Source organism: Cuculus canorus, chromosome 14, assembly GCF_017976375.1.
Source record: "Cuculus canorus isolate bCucCan1 chromosome 14, bCucCan1.pri, whole genome shotgun sequence".
Lineage (NCBI taxonomy): Eukaryota > Metazoa > Chordata > Aves > Cuculiformes > Cuculidae > Cuculus > Cuculus canorus.
The window spans coordinates 1,998,408-2,025,597 of record NC_071414.1 but is presented as its reverse complement, the minus strand read 5'-3'; the positions used below and the strand labels follow the sequence as shown (position 1 = coordinate 2,025,597).

General features: G+C 56.3%; 1 protein-coding gene across 2 annotated transcripts in view; it reads right to left on the bottom strand.

The window, feature by feature from the left end:
• The window catches only part of PCDH1 (protocadherin 1), a 65,905-nt gene extending 39,044 nt beyond the window's left edge, over positions 1–26,861 (bottom strand). For both annotated transcript variants that reach the window (XM_054079293.1, XM_054079294.1), the window contains exons 1-3: positions 26,550–26,861; positions 19,066–19,880; positions 15,264–17,456 (exon numbers count right to left, since the gene is read on the bottom strand). In XM_054079293.1, coding sequence (XP_053935268.1) covers positions 15,264–17,456; positions 19,066–19,880; positions 26,550–26,613 — 3,072 coding nt within the window. In that variant the 5' untranslated portion in view covers positions 26,614–26,861. The remainder of the gene's footprint in view (positions 1–15,263; positions 17,457–19,065; positions 19,881–26,549) is intronic.
• Between the last annotated feature and the right edge of the window lie 329 nt (positions 26,862–27,190).

Genomic DNA, 27,190 nt, shown 5'->3' with positions numbered 1-27,190 from the left:
CTCCCACTTCACCAACCTCTGTGTCAGCTGCAAATTTTATCAGCGGTGATTTTATATTTACTTCCAGATCATTGATTACAACGGTGAATGGCAGCAGGCGCGGAGTTGCTGCCATGGAGCTCCTTCAGGAGAACCACGTTTCACAAGGACTCCCAACTCAATGACTCCTTTTCCTCACTATGCTGTTGATAAACTAGATCTTCATCTAGCTAACAATGCTCCACTTATAACGAGGACAGTTAATTCAAAATAATAAGCTGTAGGAGGGGAGATTGGTATGACATCTTAGGAAGAAGCGTTTTGCTGTGAGGGTGGTGAGGCCCTGGCCCAGGTTGCCCAGAGCAGTGGTGGCTGCCCCATCCCTGGAGGTGTTCAAGGCCAGGTTGGATGGGTCTTGGAGCCTCTGATCCAGTGGGAGGTGTCCCTGCCCATGGCAGGTGGGGCAAGTGGGTGGGTTTTGATGTCACTTCCTACCTAAACTATTCCATGGTTCTATAACAATAAGATAATGTGTTATCAACTCAGTGTCTTCATTAAACTCCAAGTCAATCAGCTGCAAAGCTGTAACCTCACACCAACACAAAACCAGCTCTGCCTCTTCAGAGCCACAGGTATGCCTGGAGCAGATCCTGTTCCCCACAGCGGCCACGAGAAGATGCCTAAGGAAAGGTTTAAGAGCTGAACCTGTCATCTAATGAAACTGCCCAGTATTCCTTCCCATCAAACTGTGTTGACTGACGTCAATGCTATTTCCATCACTGAGTTTCCTGTCTTAGCTATTAATCCAGCCGTCCCCTGGGGCTGGTGAGGACAGTGAGCGGTACACACAGCATCCCCATCATTATTCTGACCGGCTCACAGTGTCACTGCCCTCCCACTCCTCCTGGCACAACCTGGGGTCCCAAGCTCCATTAACACCCCCAATCAGAGACCTCCTACCCAAAACCTTTGAAGAGTATTTGGTGCAAATTATTTTATTGGCAGTGTTAGTGGACAAGAAGTTAAACATGAGCAGGCAATGTGTGCTCAAAGCCCAGAAAACCAGCTGTGTCCTGGGCTGCATCCAAAGCCGTGGCACCAGCAGGGTGAAGGAGGAGATTTTGCTCCTCTGCTCCACTCTGGTGAGACCCTACCTGGAGCCCTGCATTTATTTCTGGAATCCCCAGCATAGGAAGGACATGGATCTGCTGGAGCGAGTGCAGAGGAGGCCACAGAGATGATCTGAGGGCTGGAGCACCTCCCGTATGAGGACAGGCTGAGAGAGTTGGGATTCTTCAGCCTGGAGAAGAGAAGGCTGTGGGGAGACCTTAGAGCAGCTTCCAGTGCTGAAAGGGGCTCCAGGAAAGCTGGGGAGGCGCATTTTACAAGGACATGGAGTGATAGGGTAAGGGGAAAGGGCTTTAAATTAAGTGGGAGAAGATTTAGATTAGACATTAGGAAGAAATTCTTCATGATGAGGGTGGGGAGGCCCTGGCCCAGGTTGTCCAGAGCTGTGGTGACTGCCCCATTTCTGCAGACGTTCAAGGCCAGATTGGATGGGGCTTGGAGCAACCTGATCCAATGGGAGATGTCCCTGCCCATGTCGAAGGAGTTGGAACTCCTTTGGCTTGGAGGTCCCTTCCAAATCAAACCATTCCATGATTCTATGATTCTATTTCAGATATCACTATTTCAAGGAGATGATATTTTGATGTCTATTCTAGTTACCACCGTATCGGCAGGGATCGCGTCCTATGATGTTAAGTCCCAGACCAAATTCTAGCACTATTTATTGAACACTTTTGCATTTTTCTACGTAATCAACAATTTTACAGTGTCTATTTGGCAATGGCAATTACTGGATCCCACCTCTTCCTCACATGTTTTTAATGCACTGCTTATTGTGTTTAGCTGCTCAGAATTGATTTTCCCCCCAATGTTTTTGGTTTTCCTTGTCAATTTTCTACTCTCTCTCACTACTCATTTCTACTAATTGCTACAAGCTCCCTCCTTTTTCTTTCCTCCTCCTCCCAGTATCTATTGTTTTTCTCAATGCTGTCTCCACTTTGCCACTGCACTAGAATGGGATTTGGGGCAAAGCCGTCTCTTTTCTTAGCTAGTTCTGAAAAAAACTCCTTTTAAGAGCTCCCTAGTGCTCACTCTTACATTCCCAATGGGGAGGTGAGCCTGCGCCAGCCTCTACATCTGAGGAGCAAGCCGAGCCCCTGTCCCTACTTCCCCGCAGGGAGCACGGGCACCAGCGGCTGCCTCCAGCGACAGTGGCTGCTCTGATGAAGACATTCATCCCCTGGTAAATCCTGTGGGTTTCTGTTGTGCTGCAGCTCAGAGGGTTGTTTTTTTTTCTTTGCCTGAGCAAGGAATCAGCAGCTCATACATTTAACGACCCCCATCCTCCATGACGTGCTCTCAGCCTCTCTGATTCCACACCTGCTTTTGGCCTCCCTGGCATCCTGCAGCAAGGATCTCCCTGCCCATGTGCCCCGCGGAGAAGCACTTCCCTTTGGTTTTACATCTGCTGCCTGGTAATTTTTCCTTGAACATCTCCTACCTGCAGGGTTATGAGAAAACATGAGTAATTGCTCCTCGCTCGATCCCTTTCCAATTTCACAGATCCGCGCTGCATCCTGCTCGGCCGTGTCCTCTGCGAGCTGCAGCACGCGGCGACGCGCAGCCTGTCCTCCTGCAGATGCTGGGCAGGTTGAGCAAGCTTTGCTGCCCCTCTCCATGCCCATTCCAGCTCTGTCACAGCCTTTCCCATAACAGGGAAGCCGGAGTCACAGCCAGAGTTCCAATTTGGGGCTTTTCTGAACTTGTTTTGAGGAGAAAATTTCTCAGGCTCTCCCCAACAGCCTCCCCTGGCCCGCTTGGTCCTACCTGCACACCCCAAAACCCCCCAACACTCATCCCTGCCAAGGGGCTCCTTTGTCCTGATTCCCTCTACCATGAGGGTCCGCACCCATGGATGCTGGAGGGAGACTAAGGGGACCCCTCCCTCCTCAGCCCTATTCTGCTCTCTCCTCCTTCTTCCCTCTATCACAAACATCTCCGGCTCTTATTAGGACCCACACCAACCTGATTCTCCTTGCTAAACCTGGGGAAAACAAACTCAGCCAAAACGAGAGCAGTGCTACAAGAGATCAGGGATGCAGGGTGTTGCAGCAGCTCCTGCAAATGCAGGGCATCACCCCCTGCACAGACAGCACCAAGCTGATTTTCCCTGCTAATCCTGGGGAAAACAAACTCAGCCAAAAAGAGAGCAGTGCTACGAGGGAACAGGGCTGATACGAGGGAACAGAGCTGTGGGGTGTTGCACCAGGTCCCAAAAATGCACAGCATCAGCCCCTGTGCAGAAGCTGATGCTCCTCGCTAAACCCGGGGAAAACAAACCCAGCCCAAATGAGGGAAGTGCTGTGAGGGAATAGGGTTGCTGTGAGGGAACAGGGATGCAGGGTGTCGCACTGGCTCCCCAAACACACAGCATCACCCGCTGTGGAGACAGCACCAAGCTGATGCTCCTTGCTAAACCCAGGGAATACAAACTGAGCCAAAATAAAAGCAGCGCTACAAGGGATCAGAGCTGTGGGGTGTAGCATTAGCCCCCAAAATGCACAGCATCACCCCCGGCGCAGACAGCACCAAGCTGATTTTCCTTGCTAAATCCAGGCAAAACGAACTCAGCCAAAATGAGAGCAGTGCTACAAGGGAACAGGGATGCAGGGTGTTGCACCAATTCTCTGAAATGCAAGGCATCACCCCCTGTGCAGATGACACTAAGCTAATGCTCCTTGATAAACCTGGGGAAAACCAACTCAGCCAAAACAAGAGCAGTGCTACAAGGGAACAGGGCTGCTATGAGGAAACAGGGATGCAGGGAGTTGCATTGGCTCCCCCAAATCCACAGCATCCCCCCCTGTGTAGACTGCATGGACCGAGCAGCAGGAGATGTGGTCTCCTCTGACAGACCTGAAATCGCACTGTTCACAAAGGAAACCTTAAAATTCACCCTGGGCACCCTTTTCCTGCTGAAAGGAATGGTGCGGTGCAACAGCCCCCACAGGAATGAGCTGCCTTGCTCCCTCCCGGAGCGATGATTAAGGCTGGAGCGGTAGAAATATCAAAATCATTAACTCCCTCAGTGCTGATGCGAAAGCAGGATCCGCGGCTCATGGGCTCATCTGGCAGCCTCCAATTGCTCCTGCACCTCCCCACATGCCAGAAGCCTCAACGGCCTTTCAGCCAGCTGCCAAAGGAGCTTGCTTCCCCAACAGCCGCCACAATGCAGCAACTCACAGGGCTGCGAGTGAAAGGCAATGTCAGACCCAATGCCCAGAATATAAAAATAAGTGACAAGGGAGCCATTGTAGCACACGAGTTAGTAAACTTCAGATTAATTCATGAACCTCTCTCTTTTACAGACCAACCTGGAGCTCTGCAACAGCCCTGGTTACTGGGGAAAAAAAAAAAGATTAGCCCAGGGACCATGACCCAAAAGACACAGATTCAGCTTTTCATGTAGGGAGGTTTTGCTGCATGTAGGAATTATTTAATTTGCCAGTGTCGTGGCTGGATTGGAGCACGGCTCCAGCACAACACAGCACAGGCTGAAGGAAATATTTGCCCATGGAAACCAGGGCAAGGCTTGAGGAAAGCTGGACCTGAATTGCCAAGAACCATCCAGGGCAACACTCTAGTGCTAGGAAACAGGACAGGGAGTGCAGGGATAGGATGAGGGGAAAAGGTTTTCAGCTAAAAGAAGGGAGATTGAGATGAGATCTTAGGGAGAAATGTTTTGCTGTAAGGGTGGGGAGGCCCTGGCCCAGGGTGCCCAGAGCAGTGGTGGCTGCCCCATCCCTGGAGGGGTTCCAGGCCAGGTTGGATGGGGCTTGGAGCCCCTGATCCAGTGGGAGGTGTCCCTGCCCAAGGTAGTGGGTGGAACTGGATGGGCTTTGATATCCCTTCCAACACAGATCATCTCATGATTCCATGATCTGTTGTTCATGAGGGCTTGTTTGATGGCTGTGCTCTGCCAATTCAAACCTTGTGTCCATCCCCATTCCAGTGTCTGACATGAGGGTTGTTCCCTGCGGTTCTTTAGCTCTTTCACTGTTGACAAGTGATGCTACAGAAGGAATCTACAACTGGAGGGATGACACACAGGAAGCCCCATGAATCACAGCCCCCCAGACCCAGATATTATCTGCAAAGCAACTCTTCCAAGCAGCTCTTCGCCTGGCTGACAATTAGCAAGCGCTGACCTTGCAGTCAGAAGAGAGGTGCTGTAAGTCCTGCTGAAATAATGATCGCAGCACAGCCATCCTAAAATGGACATCAGCTCCCGAGGCACTATTTAATGAATAAATCTGGGTAAAATGTGGGCTGACTCCACACAGGTGCCCTGAAGCCTCCTGAAAATTTGCATGATGCTCAAAGAAGCCGCCAAAGCCCAGTGCCAACCTGCCTGGTCAGATCGAATTTATCTAACTCCTAGCAAGATCTAACGCAATTAGAAACCCATTTAGAGAGCCTGAGGACAGAGATTGCCTCACCTCTCAGCCTATCAGAGCTCTGAGCTCATCAACGATGGGTAATTTGGCTTTCCTTTGGTTGAAATAAAGACCGGAAAGGAAAACATGGAGATCAATCATCTGAAGGGTGAATCATAAAATCTAAAGGGGTCATAATCTTTATGGAATAATGTCTAAATTGGACTGACCACGGTGTCCTGAAATGTCTATCACCTTCAAACCAATAATAGAGCCATTCTGTGGATCATTGGGGTAGAGCGGAAATTGCTTGGGACACAGGAGGAGGTCTCGAAATCACATTAAAACCATCTGAAGATCTCAGGGAGAAAAAGGTTCCAGGACTGGGAGTAACACTTGAATAAAGCCCTCGAGGAATCCAACAGCTGTAGAGTGGGAAAATAACGCTGGGAAAATAATGAGCTAATCTGGTTCCCAGTCGCACTCAGCAGAGCTGACAGCTCGTCTTGAAAGCTCTGGGGAGAGCAGGGGGTCCCAAGCCATGGGCTCAGGGCTCTAAGAGAAAGAAACACAAGCAAGAATGCTTCAACGGAGGATTTTGCATGGAAAAAAAAAATGTCAATTTGATGCAATCGGATCATTTTTCAAGCGAGTTTCTTGTTTCAGAGCTGGGGCATGGGGGATATCTTTGCTGACACGTGAAAATGAAAAAATGATGCTCTTGCAAAGGTTACTTTCACTTCCAAATTCAAGCCAAGGACTAATTATGAGATTGTACTCCAAAAGGTCAGGCAGGATTGTAGAAATTATTAGGAAAATCTTCTATTTAAAAATATATTTATATTTTATATATATGAAAAAGCTATTTATATACCTATTTCTGTTGATTGATGTGTGCCAAAATAGACAAAGCTAACCAATTCATCCTCGCTGATTTGTTTTCAAACTGAATATTTTTCTCTAATGGCAACCCTGTTTGCTAACCACCTCTGTTTCCACAGGCAAAGGGCAAAAGCTTTTCCTGCTGGGTCAAGGAATTGTGTCTATTCCATGAGTCTGTGCCCTAGATATCGGCAGCACCTGCACTTAAGCTGTCTGCCACCAGCGTGCACCTAATGATGAACCATAGAATCACAGCCTCGCTTGGTTGGAAAAGACCTGTGAGATCACTGAATCTGGCTGTACCCGTCCACTACTAAAACATCCCTGAGCACTTCATCTCCATGTCTTTTTTTCCCATCTGCACCTCCAGAGATGGAGACTCCACCATGTCCCTGGGCAGCCTCTGCCAGTGCAGAGAACCCTTCCAGTGAAGGATTTTTCCCCTAATATCCAATCTAAACCTCTGCTGGTACAACTTGAGGCCATTTCCTCTCATCCTATCACTTATTCCTTGGGACAGTAGCCCAGCAACCGCCTCACCACAACCCTCTTCCCAGGAGCTGCAGAAAGCGATGAGGTCTCCCCTCAGCCTCCTCTTCTCCAGGCTAAACAGCCTCAGGTCCCTCAGCCATTCCCACAATCCCTGGATTCCAGACCCTCCTCCAGCTCCGTTCCCTTCTCCAGATGTGCTCCATACCCTCGATGTCCTTTCTGTAGTGAGAGACCCAAAACTGAAGCCGGGATTGGAGGTGAGGCCTCACCAATGCTGAGAACAGGGGAAGGATCCCTTCCCTGCTCCTGCTGGCCGCACCATAGCTGATCCAAACCAGGAGGCTGTTGGCCTTCTTGGCCACTCGGGCCACTGCCAGCTCATATTCAGTCAGCTGTCAATCAACAACCCCAGGTCCTTCTTCTCCAGGCACCTTTCCAGCCACTCATCCCGAGACCTGGAGCATTGCACAGGGTGATTATGATGACACTGGGCGAGACAAGCCTTCATTTGGAGAGGTCAAACAAGTACGACAAGTAACATAGTAAAGTTTGTTATTGTAAGGTGCTTATCTTGCCTGCACTGGTCCAGCATTATCGCACTTATTGGCACAGGACCTGTCTTACGGATGAGCTGAGCACAGCTCTCTTTTACCATGTCCTCAAACCCCAGGTGAGCTGTCAAGTCCTTGGGCCAGACCTTGCAGATTCTGAACATTAGAGGAGGTTTCTGAGCTTTCTTCTCTGGGCAAAAGACATTCTGATAGTCCCTAATAAACTGTGATCTACTTGAAATTGTTGGAAAAAAACCCAGCCCAAGCTCCTCCAGGCACTCCCCGCGCCTTGAATCACAACACCTCGAAAGGTCTTGCCCAGCCTGAATAATAACGAAGGGCTCTTCAAACATCTGAAATACTGATTTGGCTTTCTACTGGGCTCGAGTGCTTTTGATGAAGAAGCAGAAAGATTAACAGATTAGTGTAAGAGGAACATCAGACATCACATTAGCAAGACATTTAGAGCACGGTCTGGGCCCCGAGCTCAGACAAGAAGTTCCCCCCCAAGCAGGGACAGAGTTCTGCCGGTCTTCTTGCAGCTGCTTGAGAGCATTGGGGAGTTTGGAAGATGTGAAAATCAAACCACGTGGGAGCAAAATAGCTCCAGGCTTTCAGGTTGGTCAGGCCTTTGGAGATGTCTCAGAGGAGCTGAATTAGGGCACTCTGCTCCAACAGCTCGACTACGGAGCAGGATCAGCTCCAAGGGAGAGGTGGTGGTTTGCTGCCCTCCCAGAATGATGGCTCTAAGGATGGCTTTGATGAAACCTCTCAAGATAGGCTGCTGCCCAGCCATGCCATGTTTTAATAGTACATCAGGAGGTGGGTATTTTGCAAGTAAAGAGGTGCTCAGGAGGATGTTTACCTCCTGGAGCAGCGGCATCTTTAGGGATCTTTGGGCCGGAGCCACAGGGCATGGCTGGGAAAGCCAAATAGATGTAAACGATGAGATAACCTACGAGCTTGGTCCTGCCCTCCTAGCAGGTCACTGCCATCCACTCTTTCCATGAGCTCCTGAGGGACAGAGGCAGTAAACATCTTACACCACAGGAAAACATTGATGTAAAACATTTCAGAGCTGTTTTATGATGTTTTGGGGGGTTGTTTTCTTTCTGTTCCTTTGCCTGACCTCTTCCTCTTGGGCTCTCAACCATAGGGTTGAGTCACAAACCCCACTAGGAAAAGAAACCTGTACTGCTGGTGGGATATGGAAAGCAAGTCCTCAAGGGCGTAGACTGAGATCTCCAAAAGCCTAGAAAGACAGAGAGAAGGCAAGGTCAATGGGGACCTATGTGGGGAAGGTGGGTGGGTCTGAGATGCAGCTGACCCTGGCTCCCAGATGTGAAATCAAGACTGAGCTTCTTCCAGGTTGGACTGATGGACACTGCAGCTATCGTCAGAGTTGACAAGAAAAGGAGGATCAAGGTGGCCTGTGACCCTGCAGCCGGGCTCCTCTTCACCCATGTTCAACCCTTCTCTGCCTCATCTGAGCACTCTGTGTTCTTCCTGGGGCACTGAAAGAGCAGGGGACTGTGGGAAGAGTCCCTTTTGGAGTAATCTCCATCAACCATCTTGGTTTCTCCCAAGAGCAGAGCTTGGGTTGTGTAACTGCAGCTTGGATGGACCGGCTCACAGGCCAGTAAGCAGGAGATGGGCTGTGCCCAGGGTTTCATGGGCAGGTGCTCTCACAGGACAGGTATGCGTGGGGTTGGAGGGTGGAGGGGGAGGAAGGTGTTTTGGGCTTGGCACAGGGCTCAGGTCCAGGGGCAGCATTCAAAGAACAATCCAGAAGGGCAGATTTGGTACCACAGGGACTGGGTGTCTGAGACCCCTCAAGCAGTGACAGGGAACTTCTGCTCTTTGCCACCTGCCTGTCAGAGCTTCATACAAGTCAGCCCATGCACACAATTCACACCAGGGGCACTGGATGAACACAAGCTCCGTGGACACAAGCACACAATATCCACCTCTTCACTGCTGCCCCATGCCCTCCTGGGGCTCCATTCCCACCCTGAGCCAACAAAATTCCCAGTGACAGAGCCCCCATGCTCCACACATCCTTTAGCCCCCGCTCTCCCTCCCCATCCTGCCCTACATCACGCACCCTCTCATTACCCCAGCCTCCTCTCCATCCCATCCCAGAACATCACAGCTCTGTCCTCACCTGGGAGCACCCCACCCTCCACCTCCATCCAAGCATCCCACGCCATCCACGGCCTCTCTGGGTGGAGGGACCACAGAGCACCCAGAAAACACATCCCATTGCAGCATCGAGGTTTTCCCTAAGGTTTGGGTGAAGGATTAATCAGGCTGCAGGGCTGGGCCCAGCTCCAGGCTGCTCTGTGCGCACAGGGAACAGCACTGCAGCTGAGAGCCCGGCCGAGTGGGCAGAGCAGTGCTGGGAATATCAATCAGTGTGGCTTGGACCGGGCGGCTGCCCACACAGCCAGTGCTTTCATCGCAGGGATCCACAGCTCGGCTGCTGGAGCCAGCCAGGGACTCACCCTGCGCTGCGCAGCGCTCAGCATCCCTCTGTACCAGGGCCAGCAGACAGTGACGGGGAGGGGAAAGCAATAGGGAACCAGGAGGTTACTGCCTGAGCCAAGCAGGGGGAGAGATAAGGAGAGAGGGAAGGGAACAGGTACAATTGTGAGAGAAAAGAGGGGAGAATGGGGGAGAAAAAAGGAGAAGCTCCCCAGATTCAGACCTGTGTTCACCATAGACAAACACTGGCTTCAAGGGTATCAGGGAGAGGAGAGCCTGGGGGTCTGAGAAGCGAGAGGAAGACGAGGGCAGGGAGGAACGAGCAGCACCTGGCTCAGTAAGGTGAGAACCTGGAAGCCACCCGGGCAGACCAGCCTGACATTGGGAGACCCAGGTGGTGTCACAGGCTGGGCGAGCTCTCAAGGAAGCAAAGGATGAGGGCTCAAGTGCAGTGGGGCCAGGGACTGTGAGGCAGGAGAGATCTGGCGCTCTCTTTGATGAGATAGGGGCAGTAAGTGCTACTGCCTCCTTGTAGACACACTGCTTAGTGAAGAGTCATCAGTTGCCCAAGGCTGCACGCTATGTACACTCTCCTGTCACCTCCTACCGTGCACAGTCTGCGTACACCCCACTGTGTACACCCCACCGCCACTGTTCCCTATAGTACAGCTTGCACACAGCCCTGTGTGCTCCCTCTCCCTGCGGTACCAGCTGTGTACCTGCTGCACGCCCCCTCCCATGAGACGGTAGTCTGCACGTACCCCACTGCCACCTCCTCCTGGGACAGGGGTTGCTCCCCTCCCTGTCCCATCTCCTTCCTGAGGAGACACAGGCTGCACCCCTTCGCATCACCTACCCCTGGGCTCCTGCCTCCACCACCTGCTTGCCACAGAGACCATGTACCCCTTTGTGCCACCCCCTCCATGGGTGCAGGCTGTGAGCACCCTGCTGTCCCCTGCCTCTTCCACCCCCTGTCACGGCAACCGTGAACCCCTCTGTGGGGTGTAGGTGGTGAGCACCCCGCTATCCCCTGCCTCTGCCACCCTGTGCCACAGTGACCACGCACCCCTCTGTGTCACCTCTCCATGGGGTGCAGGTTGTGAGCACCCCGCTGTCCCCTCCCACACCCCAAGCGCAGGCTGCGTATACCCCGCCGTCCCCTCCCTCTGCAGCACAGGCTGTGCCCGCCCACACTGCCTCTGCCTGCACCATGGGGTTGCTCATCCCCCATGGCTGAAGCTCTTCATTTTGAGGTGCCACATACCCCACAGTGCTCCCCTAGGCATAGGCACCCTCCTTGCCATTGACCCAAGTACCACAGGACAACCCTGCCGGGAGCCACTGTGCATTCCCGTCTTGCTTGTGGGGTTCTTGGCATCTTCACCAAGTCCCCAGAAGCCAGCGCAGTGTATGACCCCCTCCTTGCCCCCTTCTGTGCTCTCCCAGCCCCACAAACACCCGAGAAGATGCTCACAAGATGCTGTGGACTCAGTTGTTCCACAGAGCCCACCCAGTCTCCCCAGCACAGCTCAGGCTCAGCCTCCGGGACCTCACTGAATCCTTCATTTGGGCTCTGCACGCCAGAGCCAAACCTGAACCAAGCGCGGTTGATCCTAAGATCAGAAGCTGATTTGCAGTGCCTGGGAACCGCTCCCAGTTCTGAAAGGGGGGGAAACAACGCAGGTCCCCCCCAACCCTCAGCTCCATCTGCAGCTCCATGCTGGATCCATTTATCAGCTCATTCCACGTGAACAACCTTGAGAAAATCCACTGACCCAGGACAGTGGGAGACTTTCCCAGACATCTGCCAACGCCTAAACCTGCAGTTTATGGAGCCTCTCAGCTAAATTCTCCAAGATCATTTCATTCTGTCCATTACAATTGTAATATTCCTCTTATTCCCCCTCCCACAGAGAGTAATTAATACTGCGCCATGCTCGGAGCCTGCAGGCAGGTGTAGGCACCTCTGCTGAGCTCACAGTGGCACAATGAGGTTAACACCACTCCAGCCAGTTCCTCAGGTGGGGGGGGGGGGGCTGTAAGGACCCGGGGCAGCCAGGAAAGAATCATACAATGTCCCAAGTTGGAAGGGACTCACAAGGACCATTGAGTCCGACTCCTGTCCCTGCACAGGACAACTCCAACATTCACACCACGAGGCTGAGGGTCTTGGCCAAATGCTTCTGGAATACTGACAATCTTGGCTCCGTGACTGCTTCCCTAGGAGCTGTTCCAGTGCTCCACCACCGTTTTCCTGATGTCCAACTTAATCCTCCCATGGCACAGCTTCCTGCCATCCCCTCCACTGGTCACCAGAGAGAAGAGCTCAGCACCTGCTCTTCCTCACCTTGTGAGGAAGCAACAAACTGCAATGAGGTCTCGCCTCAGTCTCCTCTTCTCCAGGCTGAACAGACCAAGTGGCTTCACCCACTCCTCACACAGCTTCCCCTCTAAACCCTCCACCAGCTCCATGCCCTCCTCTGGACACTCTCCAGCAGCTTTAAATCAGTTTTATCCTGTGGCGCACCCTCAGTATAAACAAGCCCCAAAAAGGATGGAGCCTGGGAGGCAGGCAGAAGAAAGAGACGCTCTCCACGCCAACCTCTGAGAGGTTGTGGTCTCACCCAGGTTCATCAAAGAGCTGCCAAGGACAAGGAAAGAAGGGAAACTTCTCTCTGGAAGTTCCCAAAGGGATGCAGATCACAAAGTGGAGCCAAGCCCCCAGACTGCCCTGCCCAGCCCCGCAGGGACTAGTTATTTTAGTGGTTGCTGGTGTCTCCTTTCCTCCTCAGCAACCATCCCATCTCCCCGCAGGTCCCAGCCCTGCCTGCCTAGAAGGCCCAGACACTTCCTGGATGGTTCCAGATAAAACCTTATGCTGTTAGCAAAACAAACTAGGAGGCTGTGAGAGCCAAGGCTGGCACAGGGCTCAAACCACTGAAGCCAGAACCACTGGTTTCCCCAGATGATCTAATCTCTCCCAGCGCCAGAGCTCCTCTTCTCTAGCAGCCTGGTGTGGCCGGTTGGAGCCCCTGGGGAAGAGGTGAAGCTCGTGTGATGGGTGCAGAGATATCTGCGCCAGTGTGAAAGAACAATCATGAGAAAGAGGAAGGGGTGGTAGGGAAGGGGGTCCCTGAGACGGGATGCTTGGCTGGGGTGAGCGGAGTGTAGGACAGTGGTATCCAGGGCCTGGGGAAGGGATTCTCCACTGCACCTCCCTACCAGACCCATCCTCTCTCCAACTGAATGGAGACAAGAGCGTGTGTGAGCCCCACAGCAGCATCACCTCCAACCTGCCTGCTGGGCAGGGCAGAACCATCTTTATGGAGAGTGTGGCTGCCTGGCTCCGTCGCCCTTCCGCAGCCTCACTGTCGCCAGCAAGCCGGCTTGAGAGGACCTCTCCTTCGCTGCAAGGGTGTCCAACGCATCCAGGGTGGGGGGAGCACCTGCCTTCAGGTGCATCCCGCCAGCACTGCTGACGTACTGAGGCTCCATCTGCAATCGCGTCCTCATTCCAGCACTGCGGCGGGCGAGAAGCAGGCGTCTTTCAGCCCTCGCTGGCAGGATTTGGGTCATGCTAGCTGGGCACCATGCAGCAAGGCTCTGCTCCTCCATGCGCTGGCTTTGGGAGAGGGGTGGCTCTCAAAAGGCCATGGGGATGAAGGAGGAGAAGCTATGTAGGGGGATGTTGAGGTGGAAGATGGTTGATGCATGGCTCAAATTGCCTCCATGTCCACACCTACATGCACGTGTTGTGAACCACGTCCTGGGGGAAGGTGTCTCCTTAGAGCGCCAGGCAGTGACTGGAGATGGGAGATGTCAATCTGGGAAGGGGGTCCATACCACAGCCACACTGGGGTATGGGTGAGGGCTTGTGGAGATGACTGACCCACATGAGCATCACTTCTGGGCACTGCAGTGCCTGGATCCTCTAGTCAGCTGGGGATATGGCAAATGTGCCTAGGATATGGCTGGGAGCGAAATCACCTTCAGGGGCAGCAGCGAAAATAAGGCACAACTGGTCAAAAATAGAAAACTTTATTGAAGTCAAATCCAACCGGGCAGCTGAGCTCAGCCCCACGGCAGGAGCCCAGCCTGCCGCTCACTGGGGTACAGAAAAGGGAGCAGGGTCTCCATATGGCACAGAGGGTACAGTATGGTTGGGGAGTAGGTGATCCTCACCCACAGGGCCCCAGGAAGAAGGCAAAGCCACAGGCACCCATGCCCCCTCTCCAGCTGGTTAAGGATAGACCCGACAGGCGCCAAAGCAGAAATGTGGTGCAAGCTAACTGGCCAGACAGCCCGAGAAAAGAGGGTTCGCAAGCTCCAGGCTCATCCCAGATCTCCTGGGACAGCTCCAAGCTCCAGTGCACACCAGCAAGCAGCCAAGACCTACCTCCTTCCTGCCCCACATACAGCAGAAATCCCCATCTACACCAAGAGCAGTGACGCGACCGCAGCGCACAGCAGAGAACTCAGTGCCCCCACTTCTCCAGCCCTGAGGACAACACGCAGCCCCAGCACACGGCTGGACCTGTGCCACCCGAAGAAAGCGCCCTGGCCACCAGGATCTGCCCTCCTGCCCTGCTGCAGCTGCAGCACAGCTCCCGCAGAGCCGTAGCTCTGGGTCTGATGCTCACGCTAAGGGAAGCCTGGTTTTCACCGCACTGGCTATGGCAGAGGGCCTGAGCCTGGGGGAAGCCAGAGCCTGAGCCTGGGAAAAGGCAGAGCTTTGCTTCTCCACCCAGCCCCACCTGCCCAGGCAGTGACAGCGGGTGCAAAACTCCCTCTCAGGTGGCTTTGCACAGGGATCATGAAAGCTTCAGCCAGACCAGCAGAGCCAGGCTGGCAACAGCAAGGTTAGTGCCTTCCTCACCGCTCCTCAAACACGGGCAGGGCTGGAAACCGGTTGCCCGGAGCTGTGGCAAGAACAGGACCAGGCTCTCCTACCCACAAGTCAGCCCAAGCAGAAGGATGGATAGAGGGTGGGCATTGCCCTACACAGTGCTCTCCAAGCCAGTCCCTGAAGGGGACCCAGGTAGGTAGGATTCCCTCCCCGGAGCTCCACATGCAGAGGCACACGCATGCAGCACCCTTCATACCACCGTCACCCAGGCAGCGCCGCCAGGACCCAGCCCCAGGCGCTCTGACAAGGGCTCCGACAGTTTTTGACCTTCTTTTTCCCCACCATCCCCTCCCTGCCCCACAACCAAGCTCCGTGGTTCAGCTCCGGGGTAAGTTCTCTGTCAGCCCCCCCCAGGCCACGCATGCAGGGCTGGGGTTCAGTCCACACTCACTCCCACACCTCTGTCCAGATGGCTCCCCGGTGCAGCGGGGCGGCCGCTGCTGGCCTCAGGACGAGCTCTCCTACCTGCTTGTTGGTGTATTTCTGGGGGTTGGTGCGGTAGCTGTAGTCCGAGTACTGCTCGGAGCCCGTCGAGTTGTTGTCCCCGGTGCCAACAAAGGTGTTGGTGGCCGGCAGGTCCTGCACCACTTGGTGCTTCTTGGACGCAGAGGGCGACTGAGGCTGCAGCTGGATGGAGGGCAGCGGCGAGTTGGAGCGGTAGTGGCGACCCAGATCCGGGCTGCCTGGCGGGTAGTTGAGGGGCAGGTGGATTCGGGGGCTGTCGCTGACAGAGTCATTCATGAGGTTGAACTTGAGTGATTTCTGCAGCCCCGTCTCCTCCTCATCCTCCGTGGGCTTGGGTGGTTTTGGAGACTTGCTCTTCTTCACCTTGCTCTTGCTCTTACCACTCTTGCTGGCCTGCTTGGGTGCGTACAGGTCCTTGGTCTCCTTCTTGCCTGCCTGGTAGCCGCTCTTGGCCTCCCGTTGCCTGCAGTAACGTACCAGGACGACCAACACAATGACCAGGGTGACAGCCACAATGCCAGCGATGACTCCAAAAAGGATATTGCTTCGCTGCTTGCTGCGCTCATATTCGGGGTCTCCAGCAATGTCTATGTCAAGGGGTGTGTCCAGGCTGTGCCCCACCAACGTGTCCAGCAGAGTGCGGTTGGCCAAAGTCTCATTGACGTAGAAGTGCACCAGTGCTGTACCGTGCCGCGAGGGCTTGCCCTTGTCATTGACACGCACTACCAAGCGGTGCAGGCCGTGGTGCTTGCGTAGGATCTCTTTCTCCAGGGTGATGTCTCCACTGTGAGGGGAGATCTGGAAGAGTTCAAAGGGGTTGCCTCCTGTGATGCTGTAGATCAGCTCTGCATTGACACCAGAGTCAATGTCCTCCGCCTTGACCTTGCTGACCTGCTGGCCAGGGCTGGTGTGTGGCAGGATGTGTTTGTAGGTGGCATTGGAGGGTGAAGTGATGAAGGGGGCATTATCATTCTCATCCAAGACATTGATGGTCACCCCTACATAAGCAGACCTGGGAGGATCACCACCGTCCACTGCCTTGAGTCGGAAAGTGTAGGTGCTCTGCTGCTCTCGGTCAAAAGAGATGCTGGAGAGGATGGTGCCAGTGCCATTCTGGATGACAAAATCCCCGTTGTCTTGCTCCACCGACAGCTGGATGCGGGCATTTTCTCCTTTGTCAGCATCAATCACCGTCACCATGCCCACAGGGCTGAGGGGCGGCATGTTCTCCATCACTGAGAAGTTGTAGCCGCTCAGCATGAACTTGGGGTCGTTGTCATTCCTGTCCATGACGTTGATGGCCACAGACGCTGTACCCTTGAGGCTGGGGCTGCCCTTGTCTGCCGCCACCACCAAGAACTCATAGCGCTCCCGCTGCTCTCGGTCCAGCACTGCTTTCACCCGGATCTCCCCAGAGTCAGGGTCAATGGTGAAGGAGCCCTTGGAGGAGGGGTCTGTCACCAGAGAGTAAACCAGCTTGGCGTTGGAGCCGCTGTCAGCATCAGTGGCGCTTACCTCCATCACCAGGTCATCTGGTTCGTTGTTTTCAGGGAAGGCCACCTCGGTGAAGCTCTGGCTGAAGACAGGAGCATTGTCATTCACGTCCACCACTTGCACCTTCAAAGAGTTGGTGCTGGAGAGAGGCGGGTTCCCTGAGTCCACCGCCACAATCTCAATAGTATACTCCTTCACTGACTCGTAGTCCAGTGGCGTGGTGGTCTGGAGGAAATATTTCTTCTTGCTGTCACTCCCTGTTTCACTAGCCTGCCGCAGCTGGAATGGGACGTCACCAGCCACCACACAGGTCACCACGGCATTTTCACCCTCATCTCGGTCGGACACTTGTACCAGAGCCACTGCTGTCTCTACTGGCACGTCCTCCGAGATGTTTGCCATGCCATCCTGGTGGGTGACAAGCCCGATGCCTCGTATTTCTATGGAGGGCGCATTGTCATTCATGTCCTTGATGGTGACAACCACCTGGGTGCGGGCGCTCTTGGGGTTGGCACCCTTGTCCTTGGCCATGACGGAGAACTTAAGGGTGTTGACATCCTCGCGGTCAATGGGCCCCTGCACTGTGATGAGCCCCGTGGCGCGGTCCAGGCGCAGCAGCCGACGCACCATGTCTGAGGCTTGGTGGAACGAGTAGTCAATTTCAGCGTTGGCGCCCTGGTCTGAGTCGTTGGCTTTCACCTGGGGGACAGAGGGACAAACGGTGAGCAGGAGGGCAAGGCAACCACCGCACTGCCTGCCTTGACCTCCACTGGGGGTGGTTTGAGGGGAAAAACAAGGATTTCCTCTTCTAGGGCCAAAGACTATGGAGCAAAGAGCCTGGGACCAGCAGAGCAGCTGGGAGGAGCCCTCCGGCATGGAGGCTCTTCCTTGTTCTTCCAGTGAAACCGGCTGAGCAGGTTGGCCACGCTCCCCTCCTGGCCAGCTCTGGCATGCAGGGAATCCTCTGGGAACCCATGTGGATTCAATACAGGCAACAGCGGGGAGCGATATCAGAGGTCTTCAACCCAGGCAGCAGCGGGAAGGGTCATCTCCAGCTGTGCCGGCTCCTCAAAACCCTCCCCAAAGAGGTGCTCCAGCAGCCGCCTGGCTGAGGTGAGGACGAAGAGGAAGGAGATGAGGATGTGCAGAGCTGCAGCAGCTCCATCCCAGCATTCTTCAGGGATGCAGCCAAGCAGGGACCAGGGCTGCCTAAGCTCTGCACAGCACCAGCCGTCCCTGCCCACCCGTCAGGAGCTCTGCATCCGCATAAACCTGCCTCTACGCCTATTATTTGCTTTCTAAAGGAGATGAGGTTTGTCTAACATTTGCCTCCCTAATCGGCTCTCTGAGAAGCCTCTTCTCTGCACCATTTGCTGCTCCGCTGTTATCTTGCTCGGCAGATTTGGATGGAGAACGAAAGTTGTTAAATGTAAATTCCACCTTTTACCTCCACTCACAAAAAAAGGTGGAAGTCATTTTCCCCCTGAAAGATAAAAGCTGAGCAATGGCAGCAGCGGCATCTCAGCCCATTCTCCTCCCGGCCGTGCGGCTTCCTTATCTGCTTCCAACTTCCATTCTTTTAGCAGTGAAAAATGAATTCTTAAAAAACGTTCACATCAGAATTAGCAAGCAGATGAGAGCTGGCCGCGCTCCGCTTATTAAGATGGCAGCTGCAGATAAACAGATGTCGGCTACTATCATCTCAATGCCCCCTCCAAGCCAAATCCACCGAGATCCAACCCCTCAGTCTCCTCGGGCCAGCTTGCAGCTCTGTCTGAGACGGGGCAGAGCTCCTGGTCCGTGCAGACAGCGAGGCACCCGCGGAGTCATGGGCAGCCCCCCCAGGGATGCTGCTTGTCCCTCATCTCCTCTGCGAGCCCGAGTTTCCATGGAACAGCCAAGGGAATGCAACTTATGAAAGGGTCTATGTCTTGTCTGCGGGCAGCATTGAGACCAGGTTGGCATGAATCCAGACTCCCCGAGGACCTTGGGTCCCAGCCCTCCCCGTAACCCAGAGCCTTGCTCCCGCACACCTGCCAGCCCTGCTGCTGCCCCTCAGTCGTGTTCTGCAAACCCTGCTCCGCTGCACCTTCACGCACATCCTTTCCAACCTTGTTTTAGCAGATATGACATCAGGGACCTGCCTGCCCACTGGCCCCTGGTGATGCTGTGGGCTCCTACAGCTTGCAGCCCTTCTAGGTTCCCACCTCCCTTGAAGAACCATGGTTGTATAAATGCTCTCTGGGTTGTCCCTGCTGCAGCCAGGCAGGAGGAGAACTGGGGAGGAGAAGAAAGCCGCTGCACTCACCTGGAGGACAGAATGCCCCATGGGGCTGTTTTCAGAGAGCTCTGCCTCATACAGGGCCTTCTCGAACTTGGGCGCGTTGTCATTCATGTCCAGGATGGTGATGCGAAGTAGGGCGCTGCTGGCCCGTGGTGGGTTGCCTCCATCCTGCACCTTGATGGTCAGATCGTAGGAGTCCCACTGCTCCCGGTCCAGGTTCCCCATGACAATCAGCTGTGGCTGCTTCTCCTCCTGATCCTCCGCCACCTGCAGCCCAAAGAGCTCCTGCGCCTCCGGACCTGCCATCAGCTCGTAGGAGGCAACACCGTTGGGGCCAGAGTCCCGGTCCATGGCCAGGGGGATGGGGAAGAGCGTCCCTATGTTGGTGTTTTCGGGGATGGAGAGGGTGAGGACGGGTGAGGCAAAATTGGGGGTGTTGTCATTGATATCGAGCACCTCTATCTGCCCCTCAAGCAGCCGTGGGCTGCTGTTTAAGATCAGGTCAGTGATGGATACTTCGAACTCCAGGAAGCAGGGCTCTCCGGGCAGGAGGTGCTGGCATTCACGCAAGCTCTCCCGGTCAATGGAGGTCTCTGTGGTGTAGATGTCCCCAGTCTTGCCATCCACACGTAGGTACGGAGCCCCCACTTCCAGCTTGTAGAGGTGCCCCACATCTGGGAAGCCGTAGTCGGAGGCCAGGCTCCCTATGAGGGTGTTGGGGGGTTGTTCCTCTGGCACTTTGTAGACCACACGTGTCCCAGAGACCAGGGCAGGGAGCTGGATGAGAAGCCACAGGCCCAGGCAGGATGCCAGCTGCTTCATCCTGCGCTGCTGGGGAGCTGCAAGGAGACACAGACACCGAGGTTAGGCAGCCCCAGGCCCCAGGCCCCGTTGCTCCGCAGCCCATTTCCAAGGAGCATCCATTTGTGTGCACCCCCTGTGCCAGGCAGCACTGCTCATGGTCCCAAAGCAGCGCCCCAAAGGGAAGCAGCTCCAGGAGCTCTCCTGGCAGAGCTGGCCTCGGCCACGCTCTCCTGGCAGCCTCCACAAGCAAATGCCCGGGAGGACCCGTCCCAGCTTGCAAAGTTCCTGCAACGCCCTGCTGGAATGAGCAACCCAGTCATCGAAACCTCAGCCCTGGCTTCCTGCAAGTGACAGGAAGCCACTCCTGCCACTGTCCACCCTCTTCATCACCACACAAACTGTAATTAGACCCAACGAGGCACACACTGACAGGGTGGACTGCACACAGCCTGTTGCCAGCAACCCGATGGGAGCCAGCCAGGCTCAGAGACAGCTTCTCACCACAGAAACACAGGAGCATTGTGTGCCACGCACTGCAGGGGCACTGCCTGCCACGCACAGCGGGGACACCGGGGCACCGCATGGATCTGCCAGCCTGGCAGAAACGGGAACACCAAAAGGGGGGCAGGGGCTCCGCCTGCTCTGCAGGGATGCAGCGATGCCATCCATCCATCCAGCATCACAGGGACATGGGGCAAGGCAGCAATGCCACGCATCCCACACCACAGGGACACGGGTCACTGCTAGAATAGAGCCATCTCCCATCCTTCGCTGCAGGGATTGAGGGCACTGCCTGCACTGCAAGAATGCCACCCATCCAGCACTGCAGGGACACAGAGCAGTGCCATGGCAGGGACACAGGGGCACTGCCAGCCTCCTGCTGCAAGGCATGAAGGCACCACCCATCCAGCACTGCAGGGATGCAGGAGTCCCGTGCGTCCTCCATCGTGCACTGCATGCCGGGCACTGCCACCCGCCCACACCCCTTGCAGAAAGAGGGGCACTGCCCACCCCTCTATTAGAGGGACACAGCCTCCCTGCCCCCTGCCCTGCAGCACAGCCACCCCGGGGGGCAGAGCCTGTGCCACCCCACCGAGCAGAGGCACTGCACGGCCCCAGCACACTGCAATGGCAGGCACAGCATCTCCCTTCTGCTGCACAGTCACTAGGCAACCCCACACCCTACGCCAGCAAATACTGTTCCCTTCTCACACTGCAGACACACCGCTCCTTCCCATTCCCTCCCACTCCAAACTGGGGCACTGCACGCAAGCACTGGGGGCCCACCCTGCCCTGCAGCAGCAGCTCCCCCAGAGCCAGTGCCCATCCAGACACTGCAGAAGCAGTGATAGAAGCACTGCCCGCCTGCATTGCAGAGCTGCCCACTGCACACACTGCATCGCAGCCACTGGAATCCTCCTCCCAGTGTGCACACACTGCAGAGGCAGCGCCAGGCACATCGCCAGCCCCAGAGATTGTCCCATTCTATGCCAAGCCGCTTGCCCTGTCATCAAGCCGCTTGCCGTGTCACCAAACCATGTCCCAGAGCTGTGCCTGGCCACCAGCTTTACCATGTCCTGCTTTCCATTCTGGGAACACACCTTCCTTCTCCAGGGTCCAGATGCACTTGCGCAGCTTCTGCTGACCCATGAGCATTGAATCATAGAATCGTTTGGTTGGAAAAGACCTTTGAGATCACCAAGTCCAACCGTACCCAAAGGGGTGCAGCCCAGCTCACCGAAACCCCTGAAGTCCAGTAGTCAGATGCCCTAAGATCAACAGCCACAAGCATCTGCCATGGCCCCACAGCAGGGAAGATTGAGATGAGATCTTAGGAAGAAATGTTTTGCTGTGAGGCTGGGGAGGCCCTGGCCCAGGTTGCCCAGAGCAGTGGTGACTGCCCCACCCCTGGAGGGGTTCCAGGCCAGGTTGGATGGGGCTTGGAGCAGCCTGGGCCAGTGGGAGGTGTCCCTGCCCATGGCGGGGGGATGGAACTGGATGGGCTTTGTGGCCCCTTCCAATCCAAACCATCCCATGATTCAGTGATCACTCCCACTGCTCCCTCTCTCCATAGCCTGCACCCAGCCTGTGAGATGGCTCAAGGCTCCTCCGCCATCTCCCCTCTGTGGTGTCGGGTAGCAAGTGCCTAGTGCAGATGCTGGCATCTTTCAGATCCTCAACAAGTGGAGCATCCTGCACTGTCCACCCTGGTACTTCCCGCAATCCAGCAGCTCCCAGTTCCTACACCCCTCCTCTTCCCTATGGACAAGTGCCCCATTGCTGGCTCGGAAGAGTTCTCCGTCCAGTGGTGAAAATACATCTCTTTCTGGAGATGAAACTACCGTCCTGAAGCCTGGCTTGACTCCTCTCCCTCGCCCTGCAAGCATCCTTCCTGCAAAGAGGCATTTCCACCTCACTGAGGGCATGTATAACTGTCCATACCGGTGGTGTGTGTCCATACTGGGGGATGTATGTCCCCAGGAGGAAGGGAAGAGGCAAACAAGACTTTTTCCATCCCCGAACAGGGCTGGAGATGGCGGAGGTAAGAAGCTGAGCAGAAAAACAATGCATCTCTGCATCAATACAGACAAAACCCAGCAATGCGTGTACGCACACATATGTGTCTGCACTGGGTGTGCACTATGAGTGTGCGCACCAGCCCAGAGGATGCCAGGGTGTAAAAGCACACACACGTGCACTAGCAGGCACACCACACGTGTGCACATACTGCAAGAAGTACATCCATCCCTGCCCCGGGACAACCTGTGCACCAGAAACGACTTTGCATCCCTGCACTGAGCGCACGTGTGCATGCACTGAGCAACGCGTGTGTGCCTGTGCGGGGGGAGCACGTGCGCATGCCTCTGCCACCACCGGGCCTGCATCTGTGTGATGTCACCCCATGAGGGGGAACCTGCGCATCCCGACTGGGTCACACGCGTGTCTGCCCACAGCACGCGTGGGCACTCACACCGGAGCCCAGCCACGCATCCACCTGCCTTCATGCGATGTCTGAGCTTCATCACCCCCTTGCCCTGCGCTCTCTTTGGAAATTGATGAGCGGTGAGGATGGGAAGACGAGCAGTGCTCCCAGAGGATGCCCCAGCTGGGAGAGGAACTTGTGCCCGCCACCGTGCTGTTTGCACAAGCCTGTTTGCACTAGGCTGGGCCACGGCTGCCGATGACGTAGCGCCGTCCTGACTAAGCCTTGATGTGAAGTGGAAGATGGCAGGTAAAGGTGAAAGTCCCAAGGCAGGGCAATGTCTCACATGGCCCTGACTGAGCCAAGAGGGAGGGCCCGAGGAGCTGGGAATGCCAGGAGCCCTGTGCCAGCCTGGAGGAGGAAGGGAGTCACCCAAGGGTGCCCAGCACCCATGCTTTCTACTCCTAAACGAGAGGCTGGAGCCTGAATCCAGTCATTGTTCCCACAGGTGAAGGAAACCTGCAGAGCAGGGAGGCTGGAGGAGAAAGGGTCTAGGAACCGGTGTGGGACCATCACCCCACAAGGGACCCGGATTGGTCAGGATGAGGAATCCTGCTTGGTGCCTCGGGGTGCGAATGACACAGCGCAGATACGAGAGCCCAGAGCTGGGCGTGAGGAGGAGGAGGAGGAGGCGGAAGAAGCCTCCACCACTGGGGAAAAGCACGTCTGTGCAGGAGACAGAGGCTTCCCAGGGGCCAGTCCAAGGCATCGGGCTATTTTCCCATGGGATCTAAGGACCATCCCACACTTTCTTCTCCAGTGCCAGGCACCTTTTTCCAACCTGCTGGCAAAGCACAGAGCACTTAAAAATCAAAACCCCTCCCAAAACAACTATTCCTCCGCACACACAATTCTCCCTACGGGGAAAGCGAGAGAGACCGAACCACATGAGAGAGGCGTTAGTCACGCTGCTTAATGCATGACTGGGAAGCTCTGGGAGGACAGTGGCATGCAAAATCCAACAGAATTCAGCCTTCCCCCCCCCCAAAAAAAAAAAAAAAAAAAAAAGCCAAGCCCTAATGAGAGAGAGGTTATAAAGTGCTGAGAATTGAAGGAACTGCTTGAACAAGCCTGCGCTCCCTGCGATTCCCACAGCCCCTTGGCCCCGTTCCACGGAAGGCAGCACCGCTCCGGGAACGGGCACCAAAGTCCACCCTCTTATTGCTCCCAAAGGCTGATTGTGTGGCTCCGAGCCATACTTACAAGTCTATCCAAACCCTGCACTGAGCACACAAGTATTAATCCCCCCTCGCACGCCTTCCACCCTCCCAAAGCTCTGCTCTGATGCTCCGAGATGGAGCAACATCCGAGGAAGCAGCGAATCAGGGCTCCACTCCACGCCAGGGGCTGAGATCAAGGACCCTATTGTCCAAAAAACGGCCACTGATGTTCAGTTCTGCACGGAAGGGCTGAATCCTGGGCATTTTGTGGCACATCCCACGGTTCCCTTCATCTCCGGCTGCCACTGCGGCTGCTCGGCGTTTACACAGCCTGGGCCCGAGCACCCCAAACCGGAGCACCCCGCAACGAAGAACCCCGCTGGTTTGTGATCAGCTACACCCCAAAATCATCTCATAGGAGCTGCACGGTGATGAAAAGAGGGAGAAGCCCTCCTTCCTTCTCCACATCCTTTCCAACTCTGGCAGCCAGCGAGGCAGAGACCTGTCAGAGCCTCCCCATCCTCTCCGCCCGGGGGTCTCCCCACAGCCCCTCCGGGATCCAGCGGGATCCTGGCCCCTCCGCAACCATCCCCGCCTGGAGGGGAATCCTAAGGGACGGCAAAACCATCGCGAGGCTGAAATACCCCGCAGGGCCGCAGGGAGAGATGTGGGGCTCTTGGGGAGGGAGGACAGGGGACCCCCAATTTCGCAGGGTGCCAGGGAGACCCGAGGGTCCGGGCATCGCCCTCGGCTGGGAGAAAGGGTGGAGGCCGGGCTCCGCTTCCCGGCTTCCAGCTGCTGAGGCTGGAAGGGAGAAAAAGTGGGGACAAGACGGGGATGAAGCGGCGCCTCCCGCACACCCCGCCCGCTGGAACACCCGTGAGCCGCTCTGTCTCTCGGCGCTCAGCCTCGCATCCAGGAGAGCAAACAGGGATGTACTCACAAACCGACTCGCCCCCAAACCCTTCTGGAAGCCGTCCCAGCTCCCCGCAGCCCGCTCCTCGCCACGCACAAGCCCTCCCGCAACACAAACGCTGGCTTTACCGGCACCCCCAGCGCGGACACAGGCGAGCCCACCCGCCAGCCCCCGCTCATTCCCGCACACACACACCCCTGCCAGCCCCCCCTCACCCCGCTCCTGTCACATCAGTACCCGCACAAACCCGCATCCGCGCAGCCCCGGCTCCCACCGCATCCGCAACTTCACTCGCTCCCACGCATCCCGAGCCGCGCGCTCAGCCCGGGAGCACCCAGGGATGGAGGGAGACGGGGGCGGACACGCACCCAGGGATGGAGGGGGCGAGGATGCGGGGGGGACACGCACCCAGGGATGGGGGGGGGGGGGGGCACGGGACACACACACCCAGGGATGGAAGGGGAGGATGCGGGGGGGACTCACACCCAGGGATGGAGTAGGGGGCACAGAGGGCTGGAAGGGGGAAACGCACCCAGGGATGGAGGCAGTCACGCACCCAGGGATGGAGAAGGGCTAAGGATGGATACGCACCCAGGGATGGAAGAGACGAACGCGCATACACACACAGGGTGGAAGGGAGCCACGAATCCAGGGATGGAAGAACGATAAAGGGGGACCCATACCCAGGGCTGAAAAGGGGACACACACACACCCAGGGCTGAAAAGGGGGGATAAGGGAGGACACGGCCCTGGGAATGGAAGGGGAGAAACACAAGCCAGGGCTCGAAGGAGGGCACACACACCTAGGGATGGAGGGGGACACAAGGAGGGACGTGCACGCCCAGGGCTGGAGGGGGATCCGCACCCAGGAATGGAAGGGGACAGCCAGGGCTGGAAGGGGAACTCGCACCCAGCACTGGAGAGGGGGACGCGCACCCAGGGATGGAGATCACACACACCTAGAGATGGAAGGGGAGACACGGGGAAAATACACATCCAGGGGTGGAAGGAACGCTCACACCCCCAAAGCCACTCCTCATACGAAGAAACACACACACACAAACCCCGCACTTTCCGCCACAGCCCCGCATCCGGGCTGGCCCCGCTCCGCACCGCACAACAAGTGGCAGCGCCGGGAGGGACCGGGAACCGGAGCCCCGCGGGCGCGGAGAGGAGCGGAGAGGAGGGGAGGAGAGCGGAAGGGAGTGGAGGAGAGAGGAGAGGAGAGGAGGAAAGAGGAGAGGAGCGGAGAAGAGCAGAGAGGAGCGGAGGAGAGCGGAGAGGAGCGGAGGAGAGCGGAGGGGAGCGGAGGGGAGTGGAGGGGAGCGGAGAGGAGCGGAGGGGAGTGGAGAGGAGCGGAGAGAAGGGAAGCGGAGAGAAGGAGAGAGGAGGAGAGCGGAGGGGAGAAGAGAGGAGCGGAGAGGAGCGGAAAAGAGCGGAGGAGAGAGGAGGGGAGAAGAGGAGAGTGGAGAGGTGCGGAGAGGAGGGAAGCGGAGAAGCGCGGAAGGGAGAGGAGAGAAGCGGAGATGCTCGCCACTGCCGCACCCGCACTGCGCTCCCACCCGGAGCATCCCGCAAGGCTCCGCAGGGCTCCGCAGCCCTGCGCGGCCGCGGTGGCGGCTCCCGGCGCTGCCGCAGCTCTTACTTGGATGCAGCCGGTGCTGCGCTCCGTGCTGGCCCCTTGAGCGCTCATCCAGCGGCGTCCGCATCGCCTCCTGCCCGCCGGGACCGGGCTCCCCCCACCCCCCCGGCTCCTCTCGGTTGTTATCCACAGATGCAACCCAAATTTAAAAAAAAAAAATAAATAAAATAAAAAGGGGAAGGGGGGTAAAAAAAAAACACCCAAACGTCCCGTGGGAACCGCCCCCCTCCCCCGGTCCGGGGCTGCGGCTCCGGAGCGGCGGCAGCAGGGCTGGCGGCAGCCCCGGTGGGCAGCTCTGTCCGTGCCCGCCTCCGTCCCTCGGTGTGTGTGAGGATGTGCAAGGGAAGCGCAGCGCAGGCACGGCCCCTTCCCACCCCCCCCGCCAACCTCCCCTTTCCCACTGCCTCCGCCTCTCGCCGCCACCACGGGGAGGTGGAGCTCCGGCTCCTTATCAGATCCCATCCGGGCCGGGATGAGGCGGGAATCGGCTGCCGGGACAGAGCCACCCGCCCGGTGCGCACCGAGCATCCCCCGGCGCCGGGATGCAAGCCCCGCGCCGAGCCCTCTGAAGGTGGAGAAGGAGGGGTCTCCGAAGCCCCTTGGGACCCCATCATCCCGGGGACTCCATAGCGGTGGAGATAAGA